The sequence below is a fragment of the Rattus norvegicus genome, chromosome 7 (genome assembly GCF_036323735.1).
Source record: "Rattus norvegicus strain BN/NHsdMcwi chromosome 7, GRCr8, whole genome shotgun sequence".
Taxonomy (NCBI): Eukaryota; Metazoa; Chordata; class Mammalia; order Rodentia; family Muridae; genus Rattus; species Rattus norvegicus.
In genome coordinates, this window is record NC_086025.1 from 9,611,115 (window position 1) to 9,626,126 (window position 15,012).

General features: G+C 49.0%; 1 protein-coding gene across 3 annotated transcripts in view; it reads left to right on the top strand.

Annotated features, from left to right (window-relative positions):
• The first annotated feature begins 9,794 nt into the window (after nucleotides 1–9,794).
• Nucleotides 9,795–15,012, top strand: part of Ap3d1 (adaptor related protein complex 3 subunit delta 1) — a 35,442-nt gene continuing 30,224 nt past the window's right edge. For 2 of the 3 annotated variants that reach the window (XM_063263422.1, XM_039079008.2), the window contains exon 1: nucleotides 9,795–10,212. In XM_063263422.1, coding sequence (XP_063119492.1) covers nucleotides 10,117–10,212 — 96 coding nt within the window. In that variant the 5' untranslated portion in view covers nucleotides 9,795–10,116. 3 annotated transcript variants of the gene reach the window in all.

Here is a 15,012-nt window from a genome sequence, read left to right on the forward strand (position 1 = left end):
GAAAATCTAGCTCAAAGGGAGTGGGCAGCATTCCTGAGGATCACAGCCTAAGCTATCCCTCTGAGGATCACTGCCTAGGCTATCCCTCTGAGGATCACAGCCTAGGCTATCCTCTGACCTCCATGCCCTGCCCACCCATGCATTCACCTGCAGGCACACCCAAACACACACACACACACACACACACACACACACACACACACACACACACAAGAAAGAGCGAGAGAGAGAGAGAGAGAGAGAGAGAGAGAGAGAGAATAAATAAACAGTTTAAAGAACAGGAAACAGGCCAGGTGTGATAGGCGGATCTCTGTGAGTTCATAGGCCAGCCTGGTCTACAGAGCAAGCTCCAGGCTAGCCAGGGCTACACAGAAACTCTGACCTGAATACAAAAAGAAAAAAAAAGAAAAAGAAAAAGGGAGGTGTCAGAGTGATTGCTTAGTGGTCACAGGCTCTGGCTGCTCTTACAGATAACCCGGGTTCAGTTCCCAGCACCAACACGGATGCTCACAAACACCTGTGACCCCAGCTCCAGGAGATCCTATGCTCCCTGCTGGCCTCTCCAGGGACTTGTATGCATGTGATCGACAGACATGCATGCAGGCAAAACACATAAAAGAAAAATAAATCTTTGATTTTTTTACTCAACATCACAGGAGGCTAAAATGTGACTACATGACAGTCTCTGTCAGACCCCCAACTCCCCTCCCAGACCCCATAACCCATCCCAAGCCATGTTTGTCTGCGCAAGACTGTCAGTCACTTAAGGCCTTGGTGAGAGAACTTCCTGACAGAGACAGCTTAGGAGATGACCATATTTTGGCTTGAAGTGGGAAAATACTGGTGGCCTTGGTGGGCCTCAGGCTCTCACATTCATGCATGCAAAGAATTCAGACATATAAAAGAAGCTAGGCATGGGGGCACACACCTCTAATCCCAGCACTTGAGAAGCAGAAGCAGGAGGATCTCTCTGAGTTCAAGGCCAGCCTGGTCCGCAGAGTGAGTTTCAGGACAGCCTGGGCTACACAGAGAAACCCTGTCTTAAAAAATGAATAAATATCGGTCCCCAGCTCCAGAAAAAAAAATGAATGAATGAATGAATGAATAAATAAATAAATAAATAAATAAATAATGTAAAGAGCTGGAGGCAGGGGGTTGGGGATTTAGCTCAGTGGTAGAGTGCTTGCCTAGCAAGCACAAGGCCCTGGGTTCGGGCCCCAGCTCCAAAAAAAAAAAAAAAAAAAAGGAAAGGAAAAAAGAGCTGGAGGCAGGGGCATACGTCTTTAACCCCAGCACTTGGGAAGGAGACTCAGGTAGATCACTCTGTAAGTTCTGGGCCAGCCTAGTCTACGTACTTAGTTCCAGAACAGCTGAAGCTTCACAATGGAATCCTGTCTGTTAAAAAAAAAATTAAATAAATAAATAAGTCTTTAAACATTTTAAAAACCAAAACAGGGCTGGAGAGATGGCTCAGCGGTTAAGAGCACTGTCTGCTCTTCCAGAGGTCCTGAGTTCAAATCCCAGCAACCACGTGGTGGCTCACAACCATCTGTAACTGGATCTGATGCCCTCTTCTAGTGTCTGAAAACAGCGACAGTGTACTCACATAAATAATTCTTTAAAAAAAAAAACTAAGACAAACATACTAAGAATCCATGCTACCTGGGGCAGGAAGACTCATTTCATCTCACAGGTGCGCACATCACCTAGAGCACCCACAGGTCCTGGAGGCGGGACCTGGAGCAGAGGCAGGGGAGGAATACAGCAGACTGCCTTGCTCCCTGGAGCCTGCTCATTATACCAGACTCTCACGTCAGTCCTCAACCAAGAAAATGCCCAAGAAGCCAATCTGGTTAGGGCCTTTACCCAGTGAATGCTCTTTCTTTCAAGGTGACTCTAGATGTCTCAAGTTGATGGAAACCACCCAAGGCTGTGGAGACGCCCTGGGTAAAGGTGTCTGTTGGCAATGGATAGGAGAGAACTTATTTCTGAAAGTTGTTCACTGACCTCCACATGCACATAAGCATGCACACCATAAGTAAGTAGAATAAAGGCTTGCTTCAAAGTATTTGATTTGAGTCAGGGTTTTTCTGTGTAGCCCTGGCTGTTCCGGAACTCACTACATAAATCAGGCTGGCCCTGAACTCACAGAAATCTGCTTGCCTCTGGCTTCAGAGTGCTGGGATTAATGGCATGCAACATTCATTATACCTGAACTTAAAAAAAAAAATTGTAAAAAATCAGATACCGAGGGCTAAGGAGAAGACTCAGGTGGTAAAGTACCATCATGCAGGCTTGAGGGTCACAGTTTGCTCCCCAAACCCAGCGATAGACGCGCACACTTGTTTTTTGTTTTTTTCTTTGTTTTTCGGAGCTGGGGACCGAACCCAAGGCCTTGCGCTTGCTAGGCAAGCGCTCTACCACTGAACTAAATCCCCAGCCCCAACGCACACACTTGTAATTGATCCCAGAGTTAAGCAGGCAGAGACAGGAGAGCTCCTGGAATCCCAGGGGCCAGCCAGCCAAGTCTGACCCATGAGCAAGAGTTGGATATGATTGGAGGAATCAGACCCAAGGTTGAACTCTGGCCTTCACACGCGGACGCTTGCACTCGTCCCCACAACAAATCGTGGTTTATCAACGAGAATCGATAGGAAGGAAATGGAAATTAGCAAGATCAGGGGGGAGGGGCGGGATCCTGAATGCTCAAGCCTTCCAGTGGAGAGACCGGAGCAGGCGAGTTTCAGCACCAAGGACAGCTCCACACGCTGTGCGTGGGAGGCTTTCATCTCCCTACACAGGTCTCTCCTTAAAGGGGCAGCCCAGATCCAGGGAGATTCCAGAGGGCAGCGGGGACTTTTTAAATGGGAAGATGGGTACTTTCAACCTGCTTTTTATTTTCTTTTCCGTTTATTTTTACGTGTATTGTGTGTTTTACCTGCATGTACATCTGTGTATGGCTGGGGTCCGTGGAGGTCAGAAAGACTTGGATCCCCTAGAGCTGGAGTTATATATAGTCGTGAACCACCATGTGGGTCCTGGGAATTGAACCTTTCTTCGTTCTCTGGAAAAGCATCAAATGTTCTTAACTGCTAAGCCATCTCTCCAGAGCCCTCCTCCACCAATTCCTGCGTTGTTGTTGTTGCTTTGAGACAGGGTCTCACTCTGAGGCTCTGGCTGACCCGGAATTTGCTGTATACACCAGGGTGACCTCCCACCCACAGAGATCCACCTGACTCTTCCTCTGGTGTGCTGCGATTCAAACCGTGAGCCAGCACACCTGGCCTTTTTAATTTTGTTGAAGTCTTATTTTGATTTGGATTGTGCATGTGAATCGGTGCCTATGGAGCCAGAAGAGGCGAGAGCCATCCTTCTGGAGCTGGAGTGACGGGTAGAGGCCCACATGTATTCTGGGAATAAAAATCCATCCCTCTGCAAGAGCAGTATATACTCTTTGTGGTTAAGCGTTGCCACAGCCCCTTTTCTGCACGTCCTGGTTGGAGACCATGAGACCTCCCAAAGCTTTGCGTGGTTGGCTGGACTTCCCCCATGGAGGACAGTACATGGGAACTCTGAACTGGGCAGTCCTGGGTCCATCCAGTGGCTTCTGTCTGCAAAGCCCCTTTATTTGTGTTTAATTATGAGAATGCTCCATTTCCTGCAGTCTACCTGCAGGTCAGAAGAGGGCATCAGATCCCTTTGTCATGATCATGAGCCACCATGCGGTTGCTGGGAATTGAACTCAGGACCTCTAGGGGAGCAGCCAGTGTTTTTAAGTCCTAAGCCATCTCACCAAGCCTTGTCTACACACTTCATCTCAGCAAGCAGAAAAACTCCTGGGACCTTAGGCAAGCACATCACCCCTGAGGCGCGTCCACAACCATACAGAGTGTCCACCTGAGAGGCGAGTTGTAGCTGGACCAGCTCTGCCCTTGATGGTGTGCCAATGGCAAACTATACCCAGCCTCGGTGGGAGCATTTACACCACAGCAATGGGCAGAAGCAGCAAGTGCACGCCAGTTGACAAACATGACTTATATCAACTTATATCAACTCTCCCTGGAGAAGTCAGAGCTTGGATCCAAGGAAAACTAAGTTGAGATTCCACCCATCAGTTCTAGATAAACTATTGGGGGTTGATTCTAATGTTTCAAATAAATCTGGCCCCCGAAATCGGGAATCTGCATGCACAAATAGTGATGGACCTTGTCCCCAGTTGGTTTTTGATTGATCAATAAAGAGCCAACAGCTAATGGGTGGGCACTAGACTGAAGCAGGACTTTGAGATTTACATGGGCTAGGACCCACAAGACAGAAGGACGAGAGATCACCAAGACGGGGAAGAAGAAAGATCAGACCTAAAGGCCTGCTAACATGTGAGAATCAGGGGAAATGGCCACATGGGCCACTTCCCAAATTGTTTTTGAGGTAGCAGAGATAGAAACATAGATTTTAAAATATGTCAACTAGGGAGTACCAGAGGGGAGTGTTTGCTAGCAAGGGAAAGGATTAGAAAGGCCCAGCCTTTAAGCTAGTCAAGGCATAGTAAATTAACCGGGGTGTGTGTGTGTGTGTGTGTGTGTGTGTGTGTGTGTGTGTGTGATTCCTTATTCCAGAAGCTCTTGGGCGGGTATTGGAGTGCAGCCTGCTGGGAGCACAAAATGATTAGCACACAACAAGGAGTTGCGGATGCGAGCTGATGCTTTGGCTACAGAGTTTGAGCAGGGAGGTTGTTACACAGTGTCGTTTCAGCACTTGATAACTGGTACCTTAGCTCGCTACAGAGGCTCCAGCCCTGTGAGGCCCAGTGAGAGACTGGGCTACAATGATAGGCTTGGGGCCAGAGTGGGAGGCTTTGTGGGAACAGCGGAGGTGGATTAATGGACTTCAATTTTCCAAGCTTCTGCTCCTTCTGAAAAAGACATGTGGAGCTGTTAAGAGCACTGACTGCTCTTCCAGAAGTCCTGAGTTCAATTCCCAGAAACCACATGGTGGTTCACAGCCATCTGTAATGAGATCCAATGCCCTCTTCTGGTGTGTCTGAAGACAGCAGCAGTGTACTCGTATAAATAAAAAAAATAAATCTTTAAAAAAAGAAAAAAGAGGGGTTGGGGATTTAGCTCAGTGGTAGAGCGCTTGCCTAGCAAACGCAAGGCCCTGGGTTTGGTCCCCAGTTCCAAAAAAATAAATAAATAAATAAAGAAAGAAAGAAAGAAAGAAAGAAAGAAAAAGAAAAAAGCCAAAGATATATGTGTGTGTGTGTGTGTGTGTGTGTGTGTGTGTGTGTGTGTGTGTGTATGTGCATGGGACTGAGTATATGTATGGAAATCATATGCACGAAGAAGCCTTCACAGGTCAGAAAACAGTTCATACAAGTCTTTGCTTTTGAGAACAACCGGAAGTGACCATTTGAGCTGCATTTCTGTTGCTGTGATAATTGCTGACCAAAAGCCACCCAAGTAAGGAAGGGACTGCTTGTCTCTCTCTCCCAGAGAAAGGGCAAAAGTTCAAGTCAGGGGCCTTAAGTGGGACTGCTGCCCACTGTACAGTGGGCCGGCCCTGGGCCTGTTTCTTCAGCTAGAGGTCAAGACAATCTCCCCCAAACATGGTTACTGGCCAATCAGGGGTAAGTAAGTGGTTTCTCACTACAGCTGGTTCTCTCAAGAGAACTGGAAAGTCGGTGCTAGCTAGGACAATGACCCTCAGCTACTGTCGCAGGAGTGACAAAAAGGGCTCATGCAGGCACACTGCAGCCACTCAGTGGAAGCTCCTGAGAAGCAGTGGCTCGTCTGGAGCCTGCCAGCCAGAGCAGCTCGTCTGCCTGCACACCGCTCACTGCTCCTTCGCAGACTGAGCCATGTCTGTTTGTTTTCTGCTTGAACTTGAACCTAGGACCTTGTCCATCCTAGACAAGTGTGAGTCGGAGTTTTGTCACCAGCCCTGAGCCTCTCTGAGCTTCACTTTGTTCCCATGTCTGCCTGCCTGCTCTTCCCAGAATTTCTTCTTTCTCTGAATGTCGCCTTGATCTTTGTTCATTGCTAAAGTTGGAATACAGTAGATTCTTAGTATGTTGTTGAGTGGATGGATGGATGGGTGGGGATTTGGGGAAGTGGATGGGTGGATGGGTGGGGTGGGTGGGTGGATGAATGGATGGTGCATGGGTGGGTGGATGGGTGGGTGCATGGATGGGTGCATGGGTGGGTGGGTGGTTGGGTGGATGGATAGGTAGGTACATGGTTGGGTGCATGGATGGGTGCATGGATAGATCAGGGTAGGTGGATTTTGATGGGTACTTAGAATGACTGCTTATAAATAAGTGAAGATATTCCATGTGATTAATAACACAGCCTTGAATCTCTGGCCAGGTCCACCAGCTCAGGCCGCCTGCCACCTCTGTGCCTGGTAAGCACTGCCCCCTGCTGGCCACACTGAGGGATGTGCTAACTCCTGAACTCTCAGTGCTATCAGATTGGTCTGTCAAAGGCTCTTCTACCAAATGGCTTTCTTCATTTGTTTTGGTGTGTCAAGTAACCCAGGCTGGCCTGAACTGCTCCTCTGCCTCTTCATCGAGAACTACTTAGAAATAGTTCTTTGGGAGCAAGTCCAATCTTCGTTGTCAAGATATCAGCAGTCCAGTCCTCTAGTAAAACCCCAAATATGAATCAGCAGCTGTTGTCCAGTTCCCTCAGCAGACACCACACGTGAACCAGCAAGTTCGATTCAATCCAGAAGGAGCCGTAAGGCTCCCCAACCAGCCCGAGGCCACAGAAGCTGCAAGAAACCACAGGAACCTCCTGAGAGTCCTTTGAATTTCCTTGGCATCACCACAAGCAGAACTCAGCGACTATGTAAGGCAAACCAATACATGCCTGTTGTTAGCAAAGCCTAGTGAGGCAGAGCAAAGGAAACAACTGCCCCAGCTCAACTGTCTGTGGGGTCAGAATACATTCCTCTATGACGTGTCCTTTCACAGATTTACAATCCTGTATGACGTGTCGTTTCACGTGTCTGCTATAGCAAGACATCATCTGACATATCTGAAGATGTTTCCACTTCACTTGGGTGGAACTCAGAACTCCTGCCTGTCGGGCATACACTTTGTACTCCACAGTGTGTCTCTAGGAAGCTGATGCTGGCCTAAGCCACTATGTATGCTGGCCTTAAATCCGTTGAGACCTCTTGCCTCTGCCTCTCAGGGCAGATTAATTTAGTCTCTTTCTCTCTCTCTCTCTCTCTTTTTTTTAAAGATTTATTCACTTATTATATATAAGAACACTGTTGTTGTCTTCATGCACACCAGAAGAGGGCATCGGATCCCATTACAGATGGTTGTGAGCTACCATGTGGTTGCTGGGAATTGAACTCAGGACCTCTGGAAGAACAGCCAGTTCTCTTAACCACTGAGCCGTCTCTCCAGCCCTCTCTCTCTCTTTTTTAAATCTTTGACCCGGGGTTGGGGATTTAGCTCAGTGGTAGAGCGCTTGCCTAGGAAGCACAAGGCCCTGGGTTCGGTCCCCAGCTCCGAAAAAAAGAACCAAAAAATAAATAAATAAATAAAATAAATCTTTGACCCAATTGATAAGATATAATTGCCCACCTAAACATACAAAGCCAGTACCATCCATCCCTTAAGAACATTCGTAACAACCTGTAAAGGTGCAGCGTGGAGTCTTAACGTCACCCGCCATATTGTCCTGCCAGGGCTTCTCTCTCTCTTGTAGTTCAGGCCTTAAATTCACTCTGCAGTGTGGGATGATGTCACAGGTGAGGTAGGTACAAGATAGAAGGAGGCCTGTCATTGGACGAGAAGGAAGGATGGGCGGGAGAAAAGTTTGAAGGAAGAGGAGGAGACTGGAAGGGAAAGGAGGAAGAGTCAGGAGGGAGAGGGAGAGAAGCCTTGGCAAGACAATATGGCAGGTGACGTTAAGATTCCACACTGAACCTTTACAGGTTGTTACAAATGTTTTTCTTTTTTGGAGCTGGGGACCGAACCCAGGGCCTTGCGGTTGCTAGGCAAGCGCTCTACCACTGAGCCAAGTCCCCAACCCCACAAATGTTTTTAAAGGATGGATGTGTATTGCGCTTGGTAATTTTAGGTGGGCATTTATATCTTATCAGTTGGGCCAAAGGTTATTGTGTGTTCTTTCTTGTGTAGATTTAAGTGTAAGAAAGTGTGCGGCGGCTGGTCTGGGCCGCCACAGACTTGGGATGTGTGTTTCTGGCATGGAAACCTGCCTTGGGAACTAGATAGGTAGAGAGATTACTGCCAGGCTCAGAGAGAGGCCTTTGACAGTGTTATATGGGGTGGAGCAGAGCGGGTAAGACGCTTTGCTGACTGAAAGATATCCAGCAGCTATCTTGGGGCACTGTGGTGCTGGACCTAGAGCCTTTTATTTTTTATATTGTTACAACAACACTGCAGCCTGATAAAACCTGAGCTTCTGATCCTCCTGCCTGCGCTTTCTTCAGTGATAGGACGACAAGTTAACCTTTTCCCCAGCCTTTCTCATCTTGTCTATTTATCTTGTGTGATCGCAGTCTCCGATCCTCTTGCCTTGGCCTCCTTAGCCACCACACTGACATGCTCACCTGACTGAGACAGTGTCTCTCTGCTGAGCACTGTGCCCTGAAACTCCACATGGCAGCCAGACTGGGCCCTCAGCAGTCCTTTTGCCTGGCTAAAATGTCTAAAATACTACTTAAAATTTTTACTTTGGATATATTTATTTTCTCTTGTGTGTTTTGCCTGCATGTATATTCACATTCACCATTCGTTCCTCGTGGCTGTGGAAGCCAGAAAAGTGCTTGGATCCCCTGGAACTGCAGTTACACAGTTGTGCCTCCATTAGGATCTGAGAATTGACACTAGATCCTTGGGAATTGACACCCAGTGCCATCAGAGATTTTTTTTAAATTTTATTTATTTTATGTATATGAGAACACTGTAGCTGTCTTCAGACACACTAGAAGAAGGCATCAGATCTCATTACAGATGTTGTGAGCCACCATGTGGTTGCTGGGATTTGAACTCAGGACCTCTGGAAGAGCAGTCAGTGCTCTTAATCACCGAGCCATCTCTCCAGCCCTATTATATCTTTCTAGAAGGCAAAACAACCTAAACCATCTCTTTAAACTTTCTATCAACTACCCTAACATCTTAAAACTATTTAAGGGCTGGAGAGATGCCCATTAACATCGTAGTAGATACAGGAGACATATAGCAATGACAAACATGAGGCGGCACAGCAGCAGCGAGAGGTAATCTAGAGATGACCGCCTCAGGGGCTGTGCCTCTTCAGGAACACCCATCACAGCTGTCCAAAACGGTGGACCATCTCCAGGAAAACTCACTTGCCCCCCACAGTTCCTCCTACATGGTGTTCACCATCCAAGCCTTGTGTTGGTCTTTTCCGACAGCGTTTCACATAGCACAGGACGGCCGGTTAGACTGCTGGTCTGGTGTAACTGACTCTTGACACCAATTCCCAAGTCACCACTTCAGAAAAGGAGGAGCTGGATATACTTTACCCGGACCTTGCAGAAAAAGCTCCACGTGGAGCCCCGCCCTCCTCTAGCCACGCCCACTCCAACCCTGTCCACGCCCACTGCTGTTATTTAGCTGAGTGGGGAGGCTGGCTCGCGGTTTTCCCTTAGGGGCGTGGTTAGAACGTGTATGTGGGGAGCTTGCTCACCAATGAGGTTGCAAGGCACTGCAGAGGAAGGGGTGGGCCGCCAGGCATCAAAGGGCGGTGTCTGCTTTCTTATTGGGCGGTATATGGTTGTCAAGGAAACTGATGTGTGGGGTCGGGCTTTCTGGTGAGGCGGGGCTTCCGGGACGCCGAGGCTCTCCGTCAGCTGACCCACCGCCATCTTGGCCGCCATTTGCGGGTGGCCCTGAGCAGGGAAGGGTCTGCGGAAGCGGGGGCTAACTCGCTGCCCCTTCTCCTCAGACTGGTCTCCGGCCACAGCCGTCGCTCTGGCCTCCACGTCGTCCTCTCCGCGGCGGCCGGAAACGCAGCGGGGCGGTCGCCTGAGGTGCGGTCGCCGGGTCCCCGCACCTCCCAGGGCCGCGGCGGCGGCGTTCCCCTCGGAGGCCACAGCCCACGGGCCGCCGCGATGGCCCTCAAGATGGTCAAGGGCAGTATCGACCGCATGTTCGACAAGAACCTGCAGGATCTGGTCCGCGGCATCCGCAACCACAAGGAGGACGAGGTGAGCCGGCGCGGAGTGGGGTTGCCCGGCTTTTCCCCACAGCCTATAGCCTCTGGCCCGCCTTGGAGCAGCCTCCTCGACCCCATCGCCATTCCGGCCCTGCCTGTTTAGGAGCTGCGGCTCTGCACAACCTCTCCTTCCCCTGGCCTCTGTTTACCCCCACCAGCTTGAAATGGATGCTGTCCAAAACGGCTCAGGTGCCTCGTCTGTTATAACTAGGGTCCACTCCCGGAGCCTCCCAAATGTCCACTTGGAGCAGTCGCTGTCATAAGACCTAAGCGTCTTAGGCCTTACAGTTGGGTGCACTGCTTGAGCCTGAGTTTACCTTCTTGGAGAAGATTTACTTAGGCAAAGGTTCTCCCACTTGGGCTTGTTTCTGGATCACATATGGAGGAATCGGGACCCTCACAGAAAAATCAAGTCATAGGTCTACGTGTCTCCCATGGAGAAATTCCCTTGTCCGGGGACATAGGTCCAGGTTGCTGTCTTGGGCTTACTTGGGAACTTGCCAGGTGTCCCTGCCTCAGATCCCCTGAACTATCAGTGTTTGCAGGACCTAGGGGCGTGTTGGAATGGAGAAGCCTGACTTTAAAACTGGAAGCTCAAAAAAGGCAAAAGTCAGGGTGTGGAAGCAATTTTTTTTCCAGAAGTTAGGCTGTGACCACGAGCATTACTTCCTTTCCTCCCCACAGTCTGTGACCTAGATTAAGGAAGAAGTGATAGAGTGGCTGCCCAGTGCCTGGCTCAGTGGAAAGACAGGCTTCCTCCGGGGCAGGAAGGCCATGCTGAAAGAGGGTGTCCGTGACAGGTACCTGCTGGCCCCTGCTTGCTATGTGAGGTCAGGAAGCAGGCCCCTGGCTGGGACAGTCAGCCCTCTGTAGCCCTCTCCCTTCTACCCTACCTGGTCTGGTTTGTACCCTCCCTGCTCTCCCTGGCTGTTACTTCAGGTGAAATAGCTGGTTGGCCAGTGTGTGGTTGGCCTGTGCATGGACTGCCCTATGTGAAATTTCCTTTGTACTCTTCTGTGGCCCTCTGTGCTCTCGAGGGCCTCCAGGTTTCCCTCTTGTCAGTGTCCCCAGGGAGCTGTCTTGGGACCCTGAGACCGGTCACATTCTAATTTGAGTACCTGAAACAAGCTCTAGCCAGGGACATAGCCTGGGCTGGCTGGAAGCTCATGATACTCCTGCCTTGTCCTTCTTCCTGCCGGGATTACTGATTTTGAGGTGTGTGTGTTTTGCTCTTCATATTCCCTACCCTGCCATACATGCAAGGCTCAGTAGTGCAGACTAGGTGGGCACAGAAAGCCCTCCAGGCCCTCAGGTTCTATGTGGCTTCTGCTGCTGGGTGCTAAGATTTTGGTTGTGAGTCTACCTTTAACAGCTGAACCATCTCTCCCAACCAACATGGCTGGCCAGTCTGAGGTTGCTTGGGTCCTCTGTCCCTCCTCAGGGACCATCTTTAAGTTCCTGTGCGTGTTATCCGGCTCATTGCGGACTGCAGGTACTCTCCTTTGGAGGTGCTGATGTAGTGCATTGCCTTCTGGCCAAGCTTGTAGCACAAGTCATGCAGTGACCATTCTCTGCTCTACACTCTGGTTGACATAGGTCTCACTGTATAACCCTGGCGGTTATAACTCTTCTGCCTTACAAGTACTTAAAATGCTGGTATGTGCACTTGGAAGTTTTGTGGGGTTTTAGTTTTGTTTTGAGGTGATCTTTTTTGTTTTTTGTTTTTTGTTTTTTTTTAACCAAGACAGGGTTTCTCTGTGTAGCCCTGGCTATCCTGGAACTCACTCTGTAGACCAGGCTGGCTTTGAATTCACAGAGATCTGCCTGCCTCTAGAGTGCTGGCATCAAAGGCATATGCCACCATGCCCAGCTTGAGATGATTTTTTTTAATATTTATTTATTTTATGTATGTGAATCCACTGTCACTGTCTCAGACACCAGAAGAGGGCATCACTGCATCCCATTACAGATGGCTGTGAGCCACTGTGTGGTTGCTGGGAATTGAACTCAGGACCTCAGGAGAGAAGACAGTGCTTTTTTTTTTTTTTTTTTTAAATATTTATTTTATTTATTATATATGAGTACACTGTAGCTGTCTTCAGATACACCAGATCTCTTTACAGATGGTTGTGAGCCACCATGTGGTTGCTGGGAATTGAACTCATGACCTCTGGAAGAGCAGTCGGGTGCTCTTAACCGCTGAGCCATCTCTCCAGCCCGAAGACAGTGCTCTTAACCACTGATCCATCTCTGTAGCCTGAGATGATCTTTGTATTTAAAAAAAAAAAATTATTGCCAGGTGTGGTGGCGATAGCTATGGATGGAGAGCCTCAAGTGGATGCAGGGAATTAAACCCGGGTCCCCTAGAAGAGCAGCAAGTCCTTGTCTGCTCTATCTCTGCAGCCCTTTCGAGATGGTTGTACTCTAACTTCGGGGGGGGGGGGCAACAACTCACTCTAGATTAGGCTGGTCTTGAACTCACACTCACCTGTCTCTACTTCCCCAATGCTGGATTGTTGGTGTACAGTAACATGCCCAATGAATTTTTTGTCTTACTAATGTATCCGTGTGTGTGTGTGTGTGTGTGTGTCTGTGTGTCTGTGTGTGTCTGTGTGTCTATTTTAATACTTATTTATTTATCTTATGTATGTGAGTACACTGTTTGTTGCTCTCTTTGGACACACCGGAAAATGGCATCCCATTACAGATGGTTGTGAGCCACCATGTGGTTGCTGGGATTTGAACTCAGGATCTCTGGAAGAACAGTCAGTGCTCTTAACCACTGAGCCATCTCTCCAGCCGGGTAATATACATATATATATATATATATATATATATATGTATATATATATATATATAATTTTTTTTCTTTCCCTTTTGTGTATATGTGTATCTGTCTGTCTTGTGTAGAGGCATCTGCAGAACCAGATGAGGTCTTTGGATCTCCTGGAGCTGGAGTTAGAGGTGTTGTGAACCACTGGACATGGGTGCTGTGAACCCAATTTAGGTCCTCTGCAAGAGCAGCAAGCGCTGTTAACTGCTGTACCATCGCTCTGTCTTGTCCCACCAAAGTATCCTTCCCACTCCCCTTCCCCCGCTCCAAAGCCACAGCTTCCATGAGTGTTTACGTAGCAGGCATGAGACCCCATGTCTGTTAGGTACCTTGCAGAAAGCTAAAGACTGAAAGCAAAACACTGTATCTGTGCTGCAGGGGGCACCCCTAGTGCCTCTGCCCTCTGCCAGGTCTTCAGGAACCTGATTGTGTTTACCCAGGCATCTTGACCTGTAGGGTATCCTGGCAGCAGCTCCTGTGTGGTGTGATCAGCCCAGCCTAGTTGTTCCTGAAACTCTGCCGTGGATTTTAAAATCATGAGGATTTTAGCTGATTCCCTTTGATGGGTAGCTCCAAGGGTCAGATGGAGACTACTTGTTCCAGTGGCAGTGTCTGTAAGAGGTAGGAGTTAGAGATTCCCAGGGGACACTCCTTTCCCATGTTGGTACTTCTCTACTGCCTGGCTCGTTGACGTTTCTAGGGACTTTCAACCAGAAATGGCATCTCATTAAGAACTGATGGTAACATCCCAGGTGGGTCTGTCAGACTTGTATTTACCCTTGCTCAGGAAGGAGGTAGACTGACTCCACTCATCTGTGACTTGTGTGCCAGAGACCACCATTGTGTGCTAGCCAGGGACCATGCTTCATTCAGCCTCATAGCCTGGGCTTGCTGGACTTGCTACCACCAGATCTATCTTGCTTCTGTCTAGTCACCAACGAGATTTTCCCAGTTAAAGCTCAGGCATATGCAGCTCTGTCTCAGGGTGAGCGGCAGGTCTCCTTTCTGGGTTGGACTCCTGCTTGTGAAGTACTAGCCAGGCTCTTTGAGAGGCTGGGAGCTCCCAGCTGTCCCTGGGGCTTGGGACCTGAGGCGACCTAACCCGTACCCCAGGCTGCTTGTGTCCTTTGCCATGACCATTCTTTGCCCTGCTTATCCTGTGCTCAGCACAAATGACTTGTGCTCTCTTATTTTTTTTTTTTTTTTTTTTTTGGTTCTTTTTTTCGGAGCTGGGGACCGAACCCAGGGCCTTGCGCTTCCTAGGTAAGCGCTCTACCACTGAGCTAAATCCCCAGCCCCTGTTATTTTTTATTTTAATTTTTTGCTTTTAGACAGTCATGCTGTGTTGCCCAGGTTGGCCTTTTTGTACTGGCTGGTCTGTACCAATTTTAGGTATATTCTTTGCCCCTGAGCCACCTCCTACCCTCACCCCCTCATTGGGGGGTTCTGGGCAGGGGCTGCACCCCTGAGTCCCACTCCAACCCTCTTTTTACTTTTCACTTTGAGGGTTAGGCAAAGTTGCTCAGGCTGGCCTTTGAACTCAAGATCCTCCTGCCTCAACTTCTTAGATCCTGTTCTCTCTGCTCTACTTACTTGCCTATGCAGAGGCTTCAGCTCCTTTTTCTATTGGGTGTTAGTCTCCCTGTCCTGCTCTCTGAGTCCAGACTGGGACTGGCTCCATTTAGTCTCCAGAATTCCCCGCATTTTCCAGGTTCCCCAGACATCCACATTGACTTACCTGTCTTTAGCTTCTTCTGGTTTCTCTGCTACAGCCATACGATCCCCAGCCCCTGGCTCATTCTTGCTTTGACTTTGGGTGATGTGAAGTGACTTTTGTTCACCAGAGGTACCCATGTGCTAATTGTGAGACCTGTGGACTTGTGTCCTTAAGTGGCAGAAGGGACTATGCAGACGGGGGTCACACTGAGGACCCTGAGCTGGGCAGCCATCGTCTGGATC